This window comes from Salvelinus fontinalis, chromosome 8, assembly GCF_029448725.1.
Source record: "Salvelinus fontinalis isolate EN_2023a chromosome 8, ASM2944872v1, whole genome shotgun sequence".
Classification (NCBI taxonomy): Eukaryota; Metazoa; Chordata; class Actinopteri; order Salmoniformes; family Salmonidae; genus Salvelinus; species Salvelinus fontinalis.
The window spans coordinates 41196569-41219939 of record NC_074672.1 but is presented as its reverse complement, the minus strand read 5'-3'; the positions used below and the strand labels follow the sequence as shown (position 1 = coordinate 41219939).

At 43.3% G+C, this 23371-nt stretch overlaps 1 protein-coding gene across 6 annotated transcripts in view; it reads left to right on the top strand.

Moving 5' to 3' along the window:
* The first annotated feature begins 285 nt into the window (after nucleotides 1-285).
* Nucleotides 286-23371, top strand: part of LOC129861247 (inositol 1,4,5-trisphosphate receptor type 3-like) — a 64577-nt gene continuing 41491 nt past the window's right edge. For 5 of the 6 annotated variants that reach the window (XM_055932494.1, XM_055932491.1, XM_055932492.1 and 2 more), the window contains exons 1-4: nucleotides 286-774; nucleotides 12341-12411; nucleotides 13708-13829; nucleotides 14819-14905. In XM_055932494.1, the coding sequence (XP_055788469.1) occupies nucleotides 683-774; nucleotides 12341-12411; nucleotides 13708-13829; nucleotides 14819-14905 (372 nt within the window). In that variant the 5' untranslated portion in view covers nucleotides 286-682. The remainder of the gene's footprint in view (nucleotides 775-12340; nucleotides 12412-13707; nucleotides 13830-14818; nucleotides 14906-23371) is intronic. The other variant, XM_055932493.1, reaches the window with a different exon arrangement.

Sequence of the window (23371 nt, the reverse complement as noted above, 5' to 3'; positions counted from 1 at the left end):
TATTAAACTCAATAAACTATATCTCTTAATTATGATTTATATCTTTTAAATAATGGTTTATTGACGCCCTTTAAGACGCCCTTTAAATCATCTGACTTTTATTGGCTCTATAATGAGCAGATGAACAAACATTAGTAGGTGTACTTAATATAAACCCTTGTACTGTAGCCTACTGTACCATCCATTTGTACCAACTCTCATTGTATTAATGTATGTAGGCAAGAGAGGGTATAACGCAATCTTTCTTTTGCACTTTCTACAGTCAGAAACAGGCAACTGAGAAGAAAACTGAACCAAGAACAGATAACTGAGGAGTTATCAAGATAACACACTTCCTGGTTCCAATTCTATCTGTCTTCAGGTGCAGTGTCAACATGAGGACTTCGCTGACACATTTGGACTTTCTCTACTTTCATTATTAACATCGGGTTGTCATTGCTCATTTTCGGGTTTAAACTTGATCTAATCAAACAATTTAAACTATAATTTGAATCAACTACATTGTCCTCCGTGCATTCCAACGAAATCTTCATTAGTTCGAATGAGAGTTCTTAGCCCTCAGTGCACGAGGAGGAAGATCTGATACGAGTAGCGCAACAAAAAGTCACAGCAGTCAAGTGGAGAATACAGAAGAAGATACGTGTATTTCAGTTGACAATTGTCAACGCGAAAGACACCGAAGATGTCGGATTCAATGTCCAGCTTTTTGCACATTGGGGACATCGTTTCCCTTTACGCGGAGGGCTCTGTCAATGGTTTTATAAGTACACTTGGGTAAGTATGTGCATGTCCCTACAAACACTTTACATTGCCTGTGGTTATACGTTTACATTCTTGTCACTTTGACAGATCTTAATTTCAACATACGGTAGTTACCCCATCGGTCGACTTCGTTGCGAGACTCACTCTTATCTCCTTCACCTCTTGTAGCCTCTATGTCAGGTTTTGCTCTCTGATAGTTCATTAATTTTAGAGAAATACAAAACTCCACGAATCCATGATTTAGGCTTCATGTATTTGTGTAGCTCATGTTACACAGCACAGTAAGCTATTATAACAATTCCAGCCATATTAAATAGTCATGAGATCATTGCGTCTGAGATTTAGTGTCTCTGAGAGACCCTAATTTATTTCATCAGCTGATGACAATAAGTATACCCAGTCTCAGTATGGCAAAGTGGGCCATGGAGTCTGATCTCTAGACAGTCAAGCATAACCATATGGAAACATCTGTTCTCTAGTAAGACATTACAATTGTTGTGTTCAGAAAGCTCATGTAAAGGAGTTCACTATTTTACAACTTTGTTCCATTGATTTTTCAGCTAGCAGTGGCTAAAGTTAGTCATTACAGACTTCATCTATTTAGAGAACTGAACCATGGGCTACAGTGGTTCTCCTGGCAAATAGACTACTTTCAGGCTGAGGAATCATTTAACATCAAGTTGTAAAATAGTGAACTAATCCTTTAACCCTGTTCCTGGAGAGCTACTCTCCTTTAGGTTTTCACTCCAACCCAAGTTGTAAGTAACCTGATTAATCGGTATCAACCAGGAGCAGGGTTGGAGAGTAAACCTACAGGACCGTAGTTCTCCAGGAACAGGGTTGGAGTGTAAACCTACAGGAGGGTAGCTCTCCAGGAACAGGGTTGGAGTGTAAACCTACAGGACCGTAGTTCTCCAGGAACAGGGTTGGAGTGTAAACCTACAGGAGGGTAGTTCTCCAGGAACAGGGTTGGAGTGTAAACCTACAGGACCGTAGTTCTCCAGGAACAGGGTTGGAGTGTAAACCTATAGGACCGTAGATCTCCAGGAACAGGGTTGGAGTGTAAACCTACAGGAGGGTAGCTCTCCAGGAACAGGGTAGGAGTGTAAACCTATAGGAGGGTAGTTCTCCAGGAACAGGGTTGGAGTGTAAACCTATAGGAGGGTAGTTCTCCAGGAACAGGGTTGGAGTGTAAACCTACAGGACCGTAGTTCTCCAGGAACAGGGTTGGAGTGTAAACCTACAGGACCGTAGTTCTCCAGGAACAGGGTTGGAGTGTAAACCTACAGGAGGGTAGTTCTCCAGGAACAGGGTTGGAGACCCCCACTTTAAACTGTATTTCACATGGCAAGGAATTAGAGTGAAGAGTTGCACCTACGTTGTTGATGATGAATCGTGTTGTTTCACCTGATTTTGTGCAGGCATATGGTTTTTATTATTTTGCCTTTATTTAACTAGGCAGGTCAGTTAAGAACAAATTATTATTTTCAATGACGGCCTAGGAACAGTGGGTTAACTGCCTTGTTCAGGGGCAGAATGACAGATTTTCAGCTCGGGGATTCGATCTTGCAACCTTTCGCTTACTAGTCCAACGCTCTAACCACTAGGCTACCTGCCGCCAATGTCTAAAGTAGTGGTGCGTTTCCTCTAGTCAGAAACATGTCCTTGAAAATCATAGACATTATTGGTTTAATACTCTGTCAGTGACAACATGGCTACAACTTTGTCCCAGGATATATTCCCCTGGCAGTATCCTGTTGTTGTTTATGTTCACAGATACACTGCAGCCCCCCTTCATTGTTTGCCTGAATGCCATTATTCTAGTAGGAATTATGTCAGGATCAGGAAGCCATTCCAAGTGTGTTCTTTGGACTTGGGACTGTACCAAATGGCACCCTATCCACTATTAAGTGCACTACTTTTGACCAGGGCCCATTGTGCTCTGGTCAAAAGTAGTGCACTATGTAGGGAATTACGTTGCCATTTGCGATGTTTTCAAATCCTCTCTATTCATAGTGCTTCCTGTGGTTTCTCCAGTTGCTGCCGGAGAAGGAACAGCATTCGATGTGTTCTGGTGCCCTTTGTGTTCACTTGGCGCTGCCCGCCAGGGGCGTCAGGCACCGCAAAAATCTGAGGGGGCACAAAGTATGTGAGGATGGCTGGGGGTGGTCCGGAGTGGGGCTAGGTCCTGCTTAATTCTATGTAAACAATATGTATTTTTATGCATATCTAAGCATACCTCTTGAGCTGTCTGTATCCTCCTTGACTGGTTTATTTTTTTAAAGAAACAAAATATGGTTCTCTGCAAAAATCTGGGTAAAAGGTTTGTGAGTCTTATTCAGTACATTTAGTTATTGCTTGCTTTTCTAAAGTCTACCAGCCTTGCCAGAGGCAAGCTAATATAGACAACCTAGCTACTTTAACGTGATTGATAGCTTGAAATGGCTTCTTGGTAGCAAGTTATCAGGTTGGAAGATTGAGAACCTATCTGGGCTAACTAAAGTCAACTTCATAAAATAGCTAGGTTGTCTACAGAGAAACAAAAAAAAGTATTTTATTTACAGGACAAATCTGAGGGAGTACTTGCCCCTGTGCCCCTACTGGGCATGATGCCTCTGCTGCCCACCCACAAAGCTTTTTTAGAAAAGGTGTTACCTAGAACCATAAAGTCTTCTTCAATTGTCCCCATGGGACAACCTTTGAAAATAACTATTTTTCACTAACACAAAGTTCTACGTGCAACCTTTTCACTAATATAAAGTTCTAAGTAGAACCTTTTTCACCATCAAAGGGTTCTACCTGGAACCAAAAAGGGTTCTCCTATAGGTACAAACAAATAACACCTTTTCCCTAGGAGTGGAGCCCTGTCCAGTCAGCTGCTGATACAGTTCCAGGGCTGGGCCTCTGATGCCTGTTCAAACAGCTTCTTGAGTCACCTCTTAGCCACACTTAATTTATTCACTTCACAAATCCACTATGGCGAAGTAGGCTACAAGTGTCTGGCTGAGTCATATTTGAAACAATATCTAGTCAATGTTTAACTTATTTAACTTACTTATTTATCATCTGTGGAGAGACACAATTGCTTCCTTCTGAAATGATGGGGAAGTGGATAGTAGCCTATAACACAGGATCACATGAGGACTGTATAACAGCATGTCTCTAACATCATGTCTCTTAGTTTGCATAAATTCAAACACTGGGATGATTGCTGTAATCAGTCACAACAAGGGATGGAGCAGTGGGTAACGCATGCCAAATCTCTGTCGAGGACAGGACACACATTTGACTGTCTGACAACATAGGGCTGCCTATTGGAAGGTTCTAGCTCAGTATGACAAATAGCTTTTAGCAAGTGTCTTGAGTCACCAGTAATAAGAAGGAAGCACACTGTGATGTACTTTAGGTTCACATCAGGTCTCCGTCCAGAGAGAAAGTTTGTATTGTTTACATAGGGGTTACCTCAAAGCTCTAACACTTAACAGAATACAATATTATTTCAGAATTAAATTACATCCAAGTTGTGTATCAACGGCCAAGAATGACCAATAATGATAATCAATTCTGCACTTATATTTAAAACATGGATACTGGACTTCAGCGCTAAATACCTAAAGCTACTTTAAGTCTGTCTTACTGTATAACACATGATGCCTGTAAGGACAGAAGCAGGACAAATGAGTTGTAACTATTTTTGACAGCGTCTGCGTCGGTGCCTGGTGAGTTATTTACACGTGAGAGAACACAGTGCAGATCTGTGTTTAGGAATGAAATCATCAGGGACCTGACAGTTTAAAATATAATTTTGTGATGTCGAATTGCCAATCCCAACGAGTTCGGGAGAGGCGAAGGTTGAGACATGTGCCAAGCCGCGCTGCTTCTTAACACACTGCCAGCCGCACCAATGTGTCAGAGGAAACACCGTTCGCCTGACGACCGAAGTCAGCTTGCAGTCACCCGGCCCGTCGCTAGAGCGCGATGAGCCAAGGAATAACCCTAGCCAAACCCTGCCCTAACTCAGCCAAACCCTGCCCTAACTCAGCCAAACCCTGCCCTAACTCAGCCAAACCCTGCCCTAACTCAGCCAAACCCTGCCCTAACTCAGCCAAACCCTGCCCTAACTCAGCCAAACCCTGCCCTAACTCAGCCAAACCCTGCCCTAACTCAGCCAAACCCTACCCTAACTCAGCCAAACCCTACCCTAACTCAGCCAAACCCTACCCTAACTCAGCCAAACCCTACCCTAACTCGGACGGCACTGGGCAAATTGTGCGCCACCCTATGGGGCTTCCGGTCACGGCCAGCTGTGACACAGCCTGGGATCAAACCCCAGGCTGTAGTGGTGCCTCAGCAGTGCTTTAGACTGCCTGACATAGGTTTTTTAAAGTGGCACAGACTTTAAAACCACAAACATACACCTGGTGCAGCTTTCACGAAGGCCCTGATTTTCTGTTGTGTAGTTTTAGAGCCTGGACCCTTGTTGTGAGGTATGATAGCTCTGCATTCAATCACACATGGTTTGCATTCTCTGTCTCAGGTGAAAAGCTTCAACCCACTGATGGTAGCCTATTCAAACAGCATACCACTGATGGTAATCATACTACAATTTAAATATATACAGTGCATTTGGAAAATATTCAGAACCCTTGACTTCTTCCCTCCCAAAATTTATATTACAGCCTTATTCTAAAATGTATTAAATAAAACATTTTCCTCAATCTACACACAATACCCCATAATGACAATGCGAAAACAGGTTTAGATTTTTGGGCAATTTTATTTAAAAAAAATACAACATATGTAAATCTGGTGTAAGTAATCAGATCCTTTGCTATGATACTCAAAAATGAGCTCAGGTGCATCCTGTTTCCATTGATCATCCTTGAGATGTTTCTACAACTTGATTGGAGTCCACCTGTGGTAAATTCAATTGATTGGACATGATTTGGAAAGGCACACACCTGTTTATATAAAGGTCCCACAGTTGACAGTGCATGTCAGAGCAGAAACCAAGCCATGAGGTTGAAGGACTTGCCCGTAGAGATCAGAGACAGGATTTTGTAGATTGATGAGGTTTCTATTTAATCCATTTTAGAACAAGGCTGTAACATAACAAAATGTAGAAGTCAAGGAGTCAGGATACTTTCTGAATGCACTGTATATAAAGAAAAATATATTGCATAAGTTAAAAATCACATTGAATGATATTCATTATCTATGTGAATTAATTCAATGACTGTGAAGTTTAACAAATAAATCTGTTTTTATAAAGACCTCAATTCCTGAGTGATTTATATGCAATGCAAATGACCAGCGGAGCACGCCAGACTCTAGCCAAAGCAATGAACCCACAATGGGTAGACAAACCTCACCTGGCTGCTAGATAACTCCCATTGATTATGTGAAGGAGGGGGATATAGGGACATTAACCAGAGACAACCCTCTGCACGCAAACATGTACAGACCGATGGTAAAGATGTAGGATTATCTTGGCTTTTCAGGCAGCGTCTTTTAGATACACAAACCCTTTTTGCATATTTCCACTGCATTGTGTGAACTGTGAGCCTGTCTTGTGTTTTTCATCTGCTGTCATGGAAATACCACTTCAGCATGTTTCAGACGTTTTTGGGTAATGGGTTCTATAGACGCTCTAAAGAGGAGCAGCCCAAAGCATTCAGACTACTTTAAGAAGCTTTGTAGGGACCACATCCTCACCTGCAGTATAATAGGCTATAGATTACAACCTACAGTGCCTTCAGAAAGTATTCACACCCCATGACTTTCTCTACATTTTGTTGTGTTACAGCCTGACTTAAAATGGATTAAATGTAGATTGTGTCACTAACCTACACACACAATACCCCATAATGTCAAAGGAGATTTTTTTTCGATATTTTTTTTTTTTTTTTTTACAAATGAATATATAATGACAAGCAGAAAAGTCTTGAGTCAATAAGTTCAACCTCTTGGTTAAGGCAAGCCTAAATAACTTCAGGAGTAAAAATTTGCTTAGATGATACGTTGCATGGACTAACTATAATAATGGTGTTCGACATACATTTTTGAATGACTAACCCATCTCTGTACCCCACACATACAATTATCTGGTAATTATCTATAAGGTTCTTCAGTCGAGCAGTGAATTTTAAGCACAGAGATTCAACGACAAAGACCAGGGAGGTTTTGCAATGCTTCTCAAAGAATGGCTCCTATTGGTAGATGGGTAAAATAAAAAGCAGACGTATATCCCTTTGAGCATGGTGAAGTTATCACACTTTGGATGGTGTATCAATACACCCAGTTAGTACAATGATACAGGCGTCCTTCCTAACACAGTTGACGGAGAGGAAGGAAACCGCTCAGGGATTTCACCATGAGGCCAATTGTGACTTTAAAACAGTTACAGAATTTAATAGCTGTGATAGGAGAAAACTGAGGATGGATCAACAACATTGTAGTTACTCCACAATACTAACCTAAATGACAGAGTGACAAGGAGGAAGCCTGTACAGAATAAAAACATCCCAAAATATGCATCCTGTTTGCAATGAGTCACTAAAATAATACTGAGAAATGTGGCAAATAAATTAACGTTATGTCCTGCATACAAAGCATTATGTTTGGGGCAAATCCAACAACACATCACTGAGTATCAAAAGCATGGCAGTGCTGGTGGCTGTATCATGTTATGGTTATGCTTGTCATTGGCAAGGACTAGGGAGTTTTTTTAATATAAAAAAACTGAGCTAAGCACAGGCAAAATACTAGATGACAGTTGGAGACAAATCTACCTTTCAGCAAGACAATAACCTAAAACGCAAGGCCAAATATACACTGGAGTTACTTACGAAGACGACATTGAATGTTCCTGACTGGCCTAGTTACAGTTTTGACTTAAAATCAGCTTGAAAATCTGTGGAAAGACATGGCTGTCTAGCAATGATCAACAACCATCTTGACAGAGCTTGAAGAATTCTTAAAATAATAAAATGGGCAAATATTGCACAAACCAGGTATGAACGTTTTTCTGGTTAACTCGGGGGTAGACAGCCGAAGGTATTTCCAGCATATATTGACTCAGGGAAAGTATTCAGACCCCTTTTTCCACATTTTGTTACGTTACAGCCTTATTCTAAAATTGATCAAATTGTTTTTTCCCCCCTCAATCTACAAACAATACCTCATAATGACATGAGTAGTCCATAACACTTACTATTCAGACCCATCACTCAACTTTGTTGAAGTACCTTTGGCAGCAATTACAGCCTTGAGTCCTCTTGGGTATGAAGCTACAGTATAAGGTTGGCACCTGTATTTGGGGAGTTTCTCCCATTCTTCTCTGCAGATCCTCAAGCGTTGTCAGGTTGGATGGGGAGCGTCACTGCACAACTATTTTCAGGTCTCTCCGGAGATGTTGATCGGGTTCAAGTCTGGGCTCTGGCTGGGCCACTCAAGGACATTGAGACTTGTCCCGATGCCACTCCTGCATTGTCTTGGCGGTATGCTTAGGGTTATTGCCCTACCACTGAAAAACATCCCCACAGCATAATGCTGCCGTAGGGATGATGCCAGGTTTCCTCCAGACGGGATACTTGGCATTCAGGCCAAAGAGTTCAATCTTGGTTTCATCAAACCACAGAATCTTGTTTCTCATGGTCTGAGTCCTTTTGGTGCCCTTTGGCAAACTCCAAGTGGGCTGTCATGTGCTTTTTACTGAGGAGTGGCTTCAGTCTGTCCACTCTACCATAAAGGCCTGATCTGGAGTGCTGCAGAGATGGTTGTCCTTCTGGAAGGTTCTCCCATCTCCACAGAGGAACTCTGGAGCTCTTTCAGAGTGACCATCGGGTTCTTGGTCACGGCCCTTCTCCCCCGATTGCTCAGTTTTGCCAGGCAGCCAGCTCCAGGAAGTATTGGTGGTTCCAAACTTCTTTCATTTAAGAGTGATGGAGGCCACTGTGTTCCCGCGGACCTTCAATGCTGCATAAATGTTTTGGTACCCTTCCCCAGATCTGTGCCTCGACACAATCCTGTCTCTGAGCTCTATTGACAATTCCTTCGACATCATGGCTTGGTTTTTGCTCAGACATGCACTGTCAACTGTGGGACCTTATATAGACAGGTGTGTGCCTTTCCAAATCATGTCCAATCAATTGAATTTACCACAGGTTGGACTCCAATCAAGTTGTGGAAACATCTCAAGGATGATCAATGGAAACAGGATGCACCTGAGCTCAATTTCGAGTCTCAAAGCAAAGAGTCTTAATACTTATGTAAATAACGTATTTTTTTAATATTTTTTTTTTACATTTGCAAAAATCTATAAATATATTTTTCACTTTGTCATTATGGGGTATTGTGTGTAGATTGTTGAGGAATTGTTTTTAATGTAATCATGTTTAAAATAAGGCTGTAATGTAACAATGTGGAAAAAGTCAAAGGGTCTGAATATTTTCAGAATGCACTATATAAATATTAGAGTTTCCTTGTCTTTTATAAATACAAAACAGTCACATTTTTCTTCCACTGACAGAGTATTTTGTGTAGATTGTTGACACGAAATAACAATTAAATTCATTTTAATCCCACTTTGTAACACAACAAATGTGGAAAAAGTCAATATACATTCAGAAGGCGCTGTACGTACTGTAGTTCAAGCCATGCTAAGAGTTGACTTTAAAGTGGAAGGCTGCGACGGATGATCTGAAGAAAGCTCAGAGTCTGCAGGGAGACCGTAATTAGGCTCACTTGATTTGTATATTTAGTTTTCTGAGCTGCTGTGGATAGTGGTCTCTAGGGATTCGTTATGTTTACTGACAGCTTGTGGAAGTCCGTAGCGGGGAGGGAGGGGTGGTTAAATAAGGAAATGCAGACAGGTCATGATCGTGGGTTTAAATACACTCAGGGTCAGATGTCTTTAAACTGTCTTTCTTAACCGTGACAGTGAGGAAAAATAAAATACAGATTTCTGACTCAAATCAACTGACAATTGGCCTTTGAGGCCATGTGTAATTTGATAATAAGGCACGAATCATACAATCCAATCTGCTTTATGGATGTCATTTTGGGAAACTGTTGTCTTTATCCTGGTTCATCACTACGCAACAATATAGGGAAAACAACAGATCTGGAATAATCTTACTCAGTTATTTTAATTAAGTTATTTTGGCTCTAATCAGAGTCCACAAACAAATCTGACTTGCACACTGGCCATTATGTAACAGTCTGTCATAAGACACTGTGTTGGCTCTGGCCAATCACAGTGGACATACTGTTGTCTACATACCAGGAAACGGCAAATGCTTTGTGGACAGGCCATTGTTACAATATAAACAGTTAATTTAGTGTTCACTGTTCAGGCTTCATTGTCATTATATTGTGGGGGCACTAAGCAGTCTCCATATATACTTCCATTCATTTTGTGAACTGGTACTGGGGATCTTCAGACGAGTCTTGTGAGGCCTGTGGGCGTCTTAGAGCAAAACAAGCTACGTGTTCGTGAGTGTCTCATCTTTCCATAGAGGGGTCATAATAGTTTGCACACTAACCGTTCAGACTCTACAGACAATTGTGTGAGAAGACTGATTTTCAGGATGTCTCATGGTCGGACAAACACCACTATAGCTCTGTCACATTTCACCTCAGATGCGGAATTGCGACATCAGTGGATGTAAAAAAGAATACATATCACCAGCTGAAACTGACTGATTTTTATGGGGATTTGTTGTTGTTATTATTATGCTAATTTGAATTTGCGCGGGGCGTGGACATCGACTCTAGGGGGTTAAGTCACTAGTCGTTAGCAAGACCTTTAACCTTTTACTGCAGTGGGCCAAATCAGGGTAGTCTTAAACAAATCTACAATAGTGTACACCTCACACACATGGTTATGGGTTTCAAAGAAGAAGACACCAGTGCCATGACAGATACAGTGTTGAAATGTATTCCATGTTGAGTTTCAAATCAAATCACATTTTATTTGTCACATGCGCTGAATACAACAGGTAGACCTTACTTACAAGCCCTTAACCAACAATGCAGTTTTAAGAAAAATACCTAAAAAAATAAGAAGTAAAAGTAATAAATAATGAAAGTAACAAAAATAACAGCAGCGAGGCTATATACAGGGGGTACCGGTACAGAGTCAATGTGGAGGCTATATACAGGGGGTACCGGTACAGAGTCAATGTGGAGGCTATATACAGGGGGTACCGGTACAGAGTCAATGTGGAGGCTATATACAGGGGGTACCGGTACAGAGTCAATGTGGCAGCTATATACAGGGGGACCGGTACAGAGTCAATGTGGAGGCTATATACAGGGGGTACCGGTACAGAGTCAATGTGCAGGGGCACCGGTTAGTCTAGGTAATTTAGGTCATATGTACATGTAGGTAGAGTTATTAAAGTGACAATTGCATAGATAATAACAGAAAGTAGCAGCAGTGTAAAAGAGGGGGGCAATGCAAATAGTCTGGGTGGCCATTTGATTAGATGTTCAGGAGTCTTATGGCTTGGGGGTAAAAGCTGTTTAGAAGCCTCTTGGACCTAGACTTGGCCCTCCGGTACCGCTTGCCATGCTGTAGCAGAGAGAACAGTCTATGACTAGGGTGGCTGGAGTCTTTGACAATTTCTAGGGCCTTCCTCTGACACCGCCTTGTATAGAGGTCCTGGATGGCAGGAAGCTTGGCCCCAGTGATGTACTGGGCCATACGCACTACCGTTTGTACTAGTGCCTTGCGGTCGGAGGCCAAGCAGTTGCCATACCAGGTAGTGATGCAACCAGTCAGGATGCTCTCGATGGTGCAGCTGTAGAACCTTTTGAGGATCTGAGGACCCATGCCTAATCTTTTCAATCTCCTGAGGGGGAATAGGTGCTGTCATGCCCTCTTCACAATTGTTTTGGTGTGCTTGGATCAAGTTAGTTTGTTGGTGATGTGGACACCAAGGAACTTGAAACTCTCAACCTGCTCCACTACAGCCCCGTCGATGAGAATGGGGGCGTGCTCGGCCCTCCATTTCCTGTAGACCACAATCATCTCCTTTGTCTTGAGTTTGCATCCCAATATTCCACTTTATATACATCTCAGAAGACTGAAATATAACAAAACTGTTTGACATAGAAACACCAGATTTTCAACCCAAAATATATTTTTGTTAATTATGAAAAATATTAACATTCCACCCATGAGGCCACTAGGTAATTTGACTGCAGGAAAGGGCTACGTCACTAGCAAGTCCTTTAAGTCACTAGCTCTCACAGTGGTTAGCTACTGAAGTCTGACCACAATAAGACCTGGAGTAAATCCATGTGGAAATCATTGTAGATGGTTTCTGCATATGGACATTAGTGTCACAACATTGGCTTTGCCATATGTTGTCATTATGTATATCAGGGTGTTATTCCAGTCTTACCCCACCAGGGCCGGACTACTGCTGTTAATTACACCCACCTGGTGTGCCAGGTCTAATTCAGTCCCTGATTAGAGGGGAAGTGTGGGGTTAAGCTGTGGATTTCAGGGGCACGTATACAAACACTGCAGTGCAAGTGTTGATCTCCTGTGTGTTGTGTTTCTCCCCAGGTTAGTGGATGACAGATGTGTGGTAGAGCCAGCTGCAGGGGACCTGGACAATCCCCCCAAGAAGTTCAGAGGTCAGATTAGTATTCACATTATTTAGGCCTAGTGTGTGGGTGCATGCGTGTGGGTGCATCGTGGGAGTGTTATGTACATGTGTGCATGCGTACTTCCCTGTGTGTTTGTGAGAGTGATTCACAATATGTTGTTGTGTGTTTGCTTGTGACTGTGTGCCCGTGACTGTGACATATAGGGAATGTACAGCTCTGCCTACTCAGCCTGATATGGGCACCAGAGAGAACAGACTCCAAATCAAGACAGCAGACACTTTTTTTTTTTTTTTTTTTAACCCACACTTACTTTTCTCCGATTCCATCACTGGGGTGACACGCATTCAGTGTATTTCTGTCTGATCAAAGGTTCATTGATGTCCTACTCCTTGGATCTCAGTTTAAACAGAAAAGACAACTTGCCCATCTAAGTAAGCGTATGTTGTCCCGAAAGTCTCAGCAATACTGTCCAGTACAGTCTAATAACACTATAGTTGTTTCCCATATGATGGTTTTATATGACTCATATTCTGTCAGTAGTTTGCATGATTCCCTTTATAAAGATTTATCCTGCTACCACTGGAGGCTGGTGATGGGAGGACGGCTCATAATAAATGGCCAGAATGGAGCGAATGGAATGGTTTCAAACACATAGAAAATCATGTTTGATGTATTTGATACTATTCCACTAATTCTGCTTCAGCCATTACCACGAGCCCCGTCCTTCCCAATTAAGGTGCTACAGCCTCCAGTGCCTGCCACAACTCGACTGTATCAAAGTTGACGTTTCAATATTGCTAAGGGGCGACGTGCATTTTAAGGATGTTTGCCGTTATGGTGCTGATATAACCTTCCTGCCAGACCTGTGTGACAGGTAACAACTACTGTGCTCACAGAGCAGAGCACACCTGATGTCCTTCATCTCCAATATTAGTATTAGGCTCCTTGAAAAACAGGATATCCCTCTGAGGATGGGGAGAGTCAATATTTACCTGAAACCCAGATCCACTCTCCCCTATGGTGGGTGTGGGGCAAATTACAGTTTTCTTTTCTTCCCTAAGCATACTATTAATTTTATGTGGAAGCGATATAAACTTGCTCAGACAGTGACACAGCTCATCTTTGCTATAAAGTACATAGATGCTCGGGAGAATGGCAGCCATCTTGGCATAGTAATCGTAAAATAGTGCCTCACTAGCCCCCCCCCCCCCACATAATATTTCACAGGTTTTTAATATTTGAAACCAAAACACCTACAACATTGAATACTCACCAGTCCCCTTATTAGCAATCTTAACTCTTTAAATCACACTTCTGTCTTAGACTGCCTCTTCAAAGTGTGTCCCATGAACCGCTACTCTGCACAGAAACAGTTCTGGAAAGCCAAGCAGGCCAAGCACGAGAAGGACAAGATTGCTGATGTGGTGCTACTTCAGAAACTACAGGTAAAAGATACTTACACGGGTCATACCGCCAGGTTAGAGACAGTAGAACACGGGTCATACCGCCAGGTTAGAGACAGTAGAACAAGGATCATACCGCCAGGTTAGAGACAGTAGAACAAGGATCATACCGCCAGGTTAGAGACAGTAGAACACGGGTCATACCGCCAGGTTAGAGACAGTAGAACACGGGTCATACCGCCAGGTTAGAGACGGTAGAACACGGGTCATACCGCCAGGTTAGAGACAGTAGAACAAGGATCAGACCGCCAGGTTAGAGACAGTAGAACAAGGATCATACCGCCAGGTTAGAGACAGTAGAACAAGGATCATACCGCCAGGTTAGAGACGGTAGAACAAGGATCATACCGCTAGGTTAGAGACGGTAGAACACGGGTCATACCGCCAGGTTAGAGACGGTAGAACAAGGATCATACCGCCAGGTTAGAGACAGTAGAACAAGGATCATACCGCCAGGTTAGAGACAGTAGAACACGGGTCATACCGCCAGGTTAGAGACAGTAGAACAAGGATCATACCGTCAGGTTAGAGACAGTAGAACAAGGATCATACCGCCAGGTTAGAGACAGTAGAACAAGGATCATACCGCCAGGTTAGAGACAGTAGAACAAGGATCATACCGCCAGGTTAGAGACAGTAGAACACGGGTCATACCGCCAGGTTAGAGACAGTAGAACAAGGATCATACCGCCAGGTTAGAGACAGTAGAACACGGGTCATACCGCCAGGTTAGAGACAGTAGAACAAGGATCATACCGCCAGGTTAGAGACAGTAGAACAAGGATCATACCGCCAGGTTAGAGACAGTAGAACAAGGATCATACCGCCAGGTTAGAGACAGTAGAACAAGGATCATACCGCCAGGTTAGAGACAGTAGAACAAGGATCATACCGTCAGGTTAGAGACAGTAGAACACGGGTCATACCGCCAGGTTAGAGACAGTGATGAAACCTTTCCTTGTTCTCCACAGCATGCCTCTAATCTGGAGCAAAAACAGAACGAGACCGAAAACAAGAAGGTCCATGGCGATGTAGTAAAATACGGCACTGTCATTCAGGTAAGGTCTGCAGTCCCAAGCAGCACACATCCAGGTAAGGTCTGCAGTCCCAGCAGCACACATTCAGGTAAGGTCTAAGTCCCAAGCAGCACACATTCAGGTAAGGTCTGCAGTCCCAAGCAGCACACATTCAGGTAAGGTCTAAGTCCCAAGCAGCACACATTCAGGTAAGGTCTGCAGTCCCAAGCAGCACACATTCAGGTAAGGTCTGAGTCCCAGCAGCATACATTCAGGTAAGGTCTAAGTCCCAAGCAGCACACATTCAGGTAAGGTCTGCAGTCCCAAGCAGCACACATTCAGGTAAGGTCTAAGTCCCAAGCAGCACACATTCAGGTAAGGTCTGCAGTCCCAAGCAGCACACATTCAGGTAAGGTCTGAGTCCCAGCAGCATACATTCAGGTAAGGTCTAAGTCCCAAGCAGCACACATTCAGGTAAGGTCTGAGTCCCAAGCAGCACACATTCAGGTAAGATCTGCAGTCCCAAGCAGCACACATTCACGTAAGGTCTAAGTCCCAGCAGCACACATTCAGGTAAGGTCTGAGTCCCAGCAGCACACATTCAGGTAAGGTCTGAGTCCCAGCAGCACACATTTAGGTTAAGGTCTGAGTCCCAGCAGCACACATCCAGGTAAGGTCTGAGTCCCAGCAGCACACATCCAGGTAAGGTCTGAGTCCCAGCAGCACACATCCAGGTAAGGTCTGAGTCCCAGCAGCACACATTCAGGTAAGGTCTGAGTCCCAGCAGCACACATTCAGGGAAGGTCTGAGTCCCAGCAGCACAGATTTAGGTTAAGGTCTGAGTCCCAGCAGCACACATTCAGGTAAGGTCTGAGTCCCAGCAGCACACATCCAGGTAAGGTCTGAGTCCCAGCAGCACACATCCAGGTAAGGTCTGAGTCCCAGCAGCACACATTCAGGTTAGGTCTGAGTCCCAGCAGCACACATTTAGGTTAAGGTCTGATTCCCAGCAGCACACATCCAGGTAAGGTCTAAGTCCCAGCAGCACACATTCAGGTAAGGTCTAAGTCCCAGCAGCACACATTTAGGTAAGGTCTGCTTTTCCAAGCAGCACACATTCAGGTAAGGTCTGCAGTCCCAGCAGCACACATTCAGGTAAGGTCTGCATTATCAGCAGCACTGTTGAGCACAGGAGGTTGGTGGCACCTTAACTGGGGAGGACGGGCTCGTGGTAATCTCTGGAGTGGAACAATATCAAATACATCAAACAAATCAAATTGTATTTGTCACATGCGCCAAATACAACAGGTGTAGACCTTACAGTGAAATGCTTACTTACGAGCCCCTAACCAACAATGGTTTTAAGAAAATACCTAAAAAAAAGTGAGATAAAAGTAACAGATAATTTAAAGAGCAGCAGTAAATAACAATAGCGAGGCTATATACAGGGGGTACCGGTACAGAGTCAATGTGGAGGCTATATACAGGGGGTACCGGTACAGAGTCAATGTGGAGGCTATATACAGGGGGTACCGGTACAGAGTCAATGTGTGGGGGCACCGGTATTTGAGGTAATTGAGGTAGTATATACATGTAGGCGAGGTTATTAAAGTGACTATGCATAGATAATAAGAGAGTAGCAGCAGCGTAATGTAATTGGATTAGGCCGATGTCAATGAATGGCTGGTCTTGTACCTGAGGGGAAGCTTGAGCACACCTGCACATTCTCAGTGTGATGGGTCTGCAGATCACCAATCAGTAATGTGTCTGGTAAAGGGTTTGAGCACACCTGCACAGTATCAATCAAGGAGCGGTCCCAGAATACCTGTGTTTTGAATCACTTTCAGCAAGTATGCACCCAGCTAGCACATAGCGTTCAGAGAACCATATGTTACTTAGAGCTTGGTGAGAGTGTGGTTGTCCTATAGCTATGTTACGTTCTTCCCACAACGTTCTGGGAAATGTTGCAGGATAGTTGCTTGGCTTTGGAACATTCTCAAACACATTAAATTACAAATATTATTTTCTAGGTATTTACTTTTTAACAGAACTTTTCCTAAAAGTTCAAATATGTTTACATTCAACTGACATTTTAGTAGTGTTCTAGGAACGTTCTCCAACTGGTTTGACGTTGGGAATGTTCTCAAATAGATCAGAGAATGTTAGGAAACAAACATTCTTCTGTCAGTACTTCAGCATAAAGTTTCCTATAGGTTTCCTCATGGTCCTATTTAACATCATGCTCAAACATTAAGACGTTCCATAACGTTCCATAAAAATGACAAACTTTTGTAAGTTTCAGGGAATGTTCTAATAAAGTTATTTAAAAACATATATATTAAGTTCTCAGTATCAACAAAATTCTTTCATGTTGTGTGTTGGCCACACCCACTAATTGGCTACACCAGATCTTAACGAGTGCTTGTTTCCTTTGAAATGGGGTCTGTTTGAATAAAATAAAATGAACAGCTTTAATGAGTTGTAAAAACATGGCATGATAGCTCCATCCTGGTGGCACAGTGGACTAATTCCATGGACAGAGAATAGAAGATTCTAGGTTTGGGTCTCACTGATGCTGTGTCACGAGGAAAAATAAATGTGTTTGCTTGATTAATGCCTAAGGAAATGAATTTCCCTGTGTCCTAACTGTGCTTGGAGTTCAGAAAAGTCTTATTGAAACATTCAGTGAAAGTTTTAAGGAAGTTATAAAAAGAAAAACTTAACATAATTTTTGTTCTCAGTGTTAATAAAACCTCACAGGAAAAGGTTCAAGGAACCAGAGTAAAATGTTCTCAGAACCTCCCTGCAACCTAAAAATAAACATTCCAGAACAGGCAAAATGTTCCCTTCTGTTCTCGGAATGTTTTGTTTTACTGGTCAGAAAACATATGTCTTCATTCCCACAACCAATGTGAAACCTAAACCAAAAACCCAAATGGGCTAGCTGTGGGCAGTATCACTCACTAATGGGAGTTATTGACCTCCAAGTTACAGGGATTGGTATTCCATACAGTCAGGTGTTTCACAACCCAAGCTTCCTCATCATGACTCATAATAGCTGGTCCATAACGGAATATTTCTGCATGTCACCCTTGTATGGAAACCTAGACAGTCTGTTTTGTCAGGTTGTCTTAGCCAGGTGAAGTCAGCCTAGATTTTCCTCTTAAGTGTGTTCATATTCTAAAGAGATTCTAAGTGATGACAGAGAACAGACCGCACCGGTTTCTCAGTGATCCCTCCCGGGTAGTTTGGTCCGTCAGGCTGACCCCCAGTCTTAATGGAGGAGATTACTGAGTAGTTTGGTTCATCAGGCTGACCCCCAGTCTTAATGGAGGAGATTACCAGGTAGTTTGGTCCGTCAGGCTGACCCCCAGTCTTAATGGAGGAGATTACCAGGTAGTTTGGTTCATCAGGCTGACCCCCAGTCTTAATGGAGGAGATTACTGAGTAGTTTGGTCCGTCAGGCTGACTCCCAGTCTTAATGGAGGAGATTACCAGGTAGTTTGGTCCGTCAGGCTGACCCCCAGTCTTCATGGAGGAGATTACCAGGTAGTTTGGTCCGTCAGGCTGACCCCCAGTCTTCATGGAGGAGATTACCAGGTAGTTTGGTTCGTCAGGCTGACCCCCAGTCTTCATGGAGGAGATTACCAGGTAGTTTGGTTCGTCAGGCTGACCCCCAGTCTTCATGGAGGAGATTACCAGGTAGTTTGGTTCGTCAGGCTGACCCCCAGTCTTCATGGAGGAGATTACCAGGTAGTTTGGTCCGTCAGGCTGACCCCCAGTCGTAATGGAGGAGATTACCAGGTAGTTTGGTCCGTCAGGCTGACCCCCAGTCTTAATGGAGGAGATTACCAGGTAGTTTGGTCCGTCAGGCTGACCCCCAGTCTTAATGGAGGAGATTACCAGGTGGTTTGGTCCGTCAGGCTGACCCCCAGTCTTAATGGAGGAGATTACTGAGGAGTTTGGTCCGTCAGGCTGACTCCCAGTCTTAATGGAGGAGATTACCAGGTAGTTTGGTTCATCAGGCTGACCCCCAGTCTTAATGGAGGAGATTACTGAGTAGTTTGGTCCGTCAGGCTGACCCCCAGTCTCCATGGAGGAGATTACTGAGTAGTTTGGTCCGTCAGGCTGACCCCCAGTCTTAATGGAAGAGATTACCAGGTAGTTTGGTCCATCAGGCTGACCCCCAGTCTTAATGGAGGAGATTACTGAGTAGTTTGGTCCATCAGGCTGACCCCCAGTCTTAATGGAGGAGATTACCAGGTAGTTTGGTCCGTCAGGCTGACCCCCAGTCTTAATGGAGGAGATTACCAGGTAGTTTGGTCCGTCAGGCTGACCCCCAGTCTTAATGGAGGAGATTACCAGGTAGTTTGGTCCGTCAGGCTGACCCCCAGTCTTAATGGAGGAGATTACCAGGTAGTTTGGTCTGTCAGGCTGACCCCCAGTCTTAATGGAGGAGATTACCAGGTAGTTTGGTTCATCAGGCTGACCCCCAGTCTTAATGGAGGAGATTACCAGGTAGTTTGGTCCGTCAGGCTGACCCCCAGTCTTCATGGAGGAGATTACTGAGTAGTTTGGTCCATCAGGCTGACCCCCAGTCTTAATGGAGGAGATTACCATGTAGTTTGGGCCATCAGGCTGACCCCCAGTCTTAATGGAGGAGATTACTGAGTAGTTTGGTTCATCAGGCTGACCCCCAGTCTTAATGGAGGAGATTACTGAGTAGTTTGGTTCATCAGGCTGACCCTCAGTCTTCATGGAGGAGATTATCAGGTAGTTTGGTCCGTCAGGCTGCCCCCCAGTCTTAATGGAGGAGATTACTGAGTAGTTTGGTTCATCAGGCTGACCCCCAGTCTTCATGGAGGAGATTACCAGGTAGTTTGGTCCGTCAGGCTGACCCCCAGTCTTAATGGAGGAGATTACTGAGTAGTTTGGTTCATCAGGCTGACCCTCAGTCTTCATGGAGGAGATTACTGAGTAGTTTGGTCCATCAGGCTGACCCCCAGTCTTAATGGAGGAGATTACCAGGTAGTTTGGTCCGTCAGGCTGCCCCCCAGTTTTAATGGAGGAGATTACCCAGTAGTTTGGTTCATCAGGCTGACCCCCAGTCTTCATGGAGGAGACCAAACTACCCCCCAGTCTTCATAGAGGAGATTACTGAGTAGTTTGGTTCATCAGAATGACCCCCAGTCTTAATGGAGGAGATTACCAGGTAGTTTGGTCCGTCAGGCTGACCCCCAGTCTTAATGGAGGAGATTACCAGGTAGTTTGGTCCGTCAGGCTGACCCCCAGTCTTAATGGAGGAGATTACCAGGTAGTTTGGTCCGTCAGGCTGCCCCCCAGTCTTCATGGAGGAGACCAAACTACCCCCCAGTCTTCATGGAGGAGATTACTGAGTAGTTTGGTTCATCAGGCTGACCCCCAGTCTTAATGGAGGAGATTACCAGGTAGTTTGGTCCGTCAGGCTGACCCCCAGTCTTAATGGAGGAGATTACCAGGTAGTTTGGTCCGTCAGGCTGACCCCCAGTCTTAATGGAGGAGATTACCAGGTAGTTTGGTCCGTCAGGCTGACCCCCAGTCTTAATGGAGGAGATTACCAGGTAGTTTGGTCCGTCAGCCTGACCCCCAGTCTTAATGGAGGAGATTACTGAGGGATGATGACATTTTGGCAATGTGAATTTAAGAATTCCAGAGTATGGTACCTCTGTATCTGATAGAGAATTGACTATGTGCGGTGTGGCAGTGGGGAGGGTGAAGGTTATCCCAGTGTCTTGTGTTAAATAGATAGATTTCAGAATGAACCTGGAACAATCCATTGAAGGGTTTAGGTAAACTGTCTGGGAGGTATAAGTATTTGTAGATAAAAGTGCATAATTGGTGTACATTAATGTCGTAAATAGACAACATATTGAGTTTCTGAAACAAAAACGTTCTTGGTTTGAACTTGAACATATTTGATAGGTTTGTTAATTTCATACCTGGGCTACAATTGATGGTTATGATCAGACATCTCCAACCCCTTTTTTCATCACTGAAGGCCCAATGAAGAAGAGATATTAAATCATTCCTAGGAAAATGTACAGTACAGTGTCAATATCTTATGAGAAATGTATTTATTGACTGAGGTCTAGGTGCCAGGATTTCCACTGAACATGTGCCTGGTCAATATTGACTCTATTTGCAACAAAAAGAGAGAGAGAGGGCTGTGCTCTTGTCTTTTCCTACTACCACTGACTTTGCTGATTTTAACTACTTCATTGAGGGAAAATGTACTTACTATGATATGTGGTTGTCCCACCCAGCTATCTGAAGATGAATATACTTACAGTGATGTGGTTGTCTCACCCAGCTATCTGAAGATGAATATACTTACAGTGATATGTGGTTGTCCCACCCAGCTATCTGAAGATGAATATACTTACAGTGATATGTGGTTGTCTCACCCAGCTATCTGAAGATGAATATACTTACAGTGATATGTGGTTGTCCCACCTAGCTATCTGAAGATGACTACACTTACAGTGACAGTGATATGTGGTTGTCCCACCCAGCTATCTGAAGATGAATACACTTACAGTGACAGTGATATGTGGTTGTCCCACCCAGCTATCTGAAGATGAATATACTTACAGTGACAGTGATATGTGGTTGTCCCACCCAGCTATCTGAAGATGAATACACTTAGTGACAGTGATATGTGGTTGTCCCACCCAGCTATCTGAAGATGAATACACTTACAGTGATATGTGGTTGTCCCACCCAGCTATCTGAAGATGAATACACTTACAGTGACAGTGATATGTGGTTGTCCCACCCAGCTATCTGAAGATGAATACACTTACAGTGATATGTGGTTGTCCCACCCAGCTATCTGAAGATGAATACACTTACAGTGACAGTGATATGTGGTTGTCCCACCCAGCTATCTGAAGATGAATACACAAACTAACTGTAAGTCGCTCTCGATGAGATCTGAATGTAATGGACTTACAGAATGGTGGGACACACAGTGAAGAGTCAATGTTAAGAGCCCTCGCTGATCTGCGCAGACATTATAGGTGTTATTCAACTGTGTAGTGTAGATGTCCTTCTGATTCAGACGGACTGAGGGGGGAGAGGTAGGGGAGGGTTGGAAGACCAAAGAGGGTGTCTGTCTCTCTCTCTCTCTCTGGAGATCACTAGCTGTAATATGTTAATGGCTGTGCCGCGAGTGCACACAGCACACCTTGGGGTTATCACAATGACAAGCATACAATGCAGTACAATAATAAATAAAAAAACTGCTGAGTCACTTTATCTTCCAGGAAGTAAGGTCTAATTTAGCTTTGAGGATTTATTGATGTTCTTCTAAGGTTTGGACACACCCTCACCCTTCCTCAGGTTTCCCCCAGTCCTTTATTCTCCTTAGGGTTGTAAAATTCCGTGAACTTTCAATAAATTCCCTGGTTTCCTGAAATCCCAGTTGGAGGATTCCCGGAATCGGGAGGGAATAAGCAAGAAATCCATAATCCTCCAACCAGGATTTCTGGAAAAACAGGGAATTTATTGAAAATTCCCTGCCTATTCCCTCCTAATTCTCCTTTTAATATATTTTAACCAAAGTTCCCTGCTTATTCCCACCTAATTCTCCTTTTAATCTCTTTTAACCAAAGTTCCCTGCTTATTCCCTCCTAATTCTCCTTTTAATCTCTTTTAACCAAAATTCCCTGCCTATTCCCTCCTAATTCTCCTTTTAATCTCTTTTAACCAAAATTCCCTGCCTATTCCCTCCTAATTCTCCTTTTAATCTCTTTTAACCAAAATTCCCTGCCAATTCCCTCCTAATTCTCCTTTTAATCTCTTTTAACCAAAATTCCCTGCCTATTCCCTCCTAATTCTCCTTTTAATCTCTTTTAACCAAAATTCCCTGCCTATTCCCTCCTAATTCTCCTTTTAATCTCTTTTAACCAAAATTCCCTGCCTATTCCCTCCTAATTCTCCTTTTAATCTCTTTTAACCAAAATTCCCTGCCTATTCCCTCCTAATTCTCCTTTTAATCTCTTTTAACCAAAATTCCCTGCCTATTCCCTCCTAATTCTCCTTTTAATCTCTTTTAACCAAAGTTCCCTGCTTATTCCTTCCTAATTCTCCTTTTAATCTCTTTTAACCAAAATTCCCTCCTAATTCTCCTTTTAATCTCTTTTAACCTAAATTCCCTGCTTATTCCATCCTAATTCTCCTTTTAATCTCTTTTAACCTAAATTCCCTGCTTATTCCCTCCTAATTCTCCTTTTAATCTCTTTTAACCATAATAAGCTTCAGTGAGGACAGGTGTGCTACTTTCGCTTCATTATCTCCTTTTGAAATGTCTGAGACAACATAGTCTCTGAATGACAACATCTGGGCGAATCCTGTCTGTTGATGCACGGTTTTAGTACTATTCATCTTGGTCTTCCAACCATGCTTTCTTAAGTGGTTCCCCTTCCTGGTTGGCTGATTCCCATTCTTGATAGGATAGTGGTGCATTCT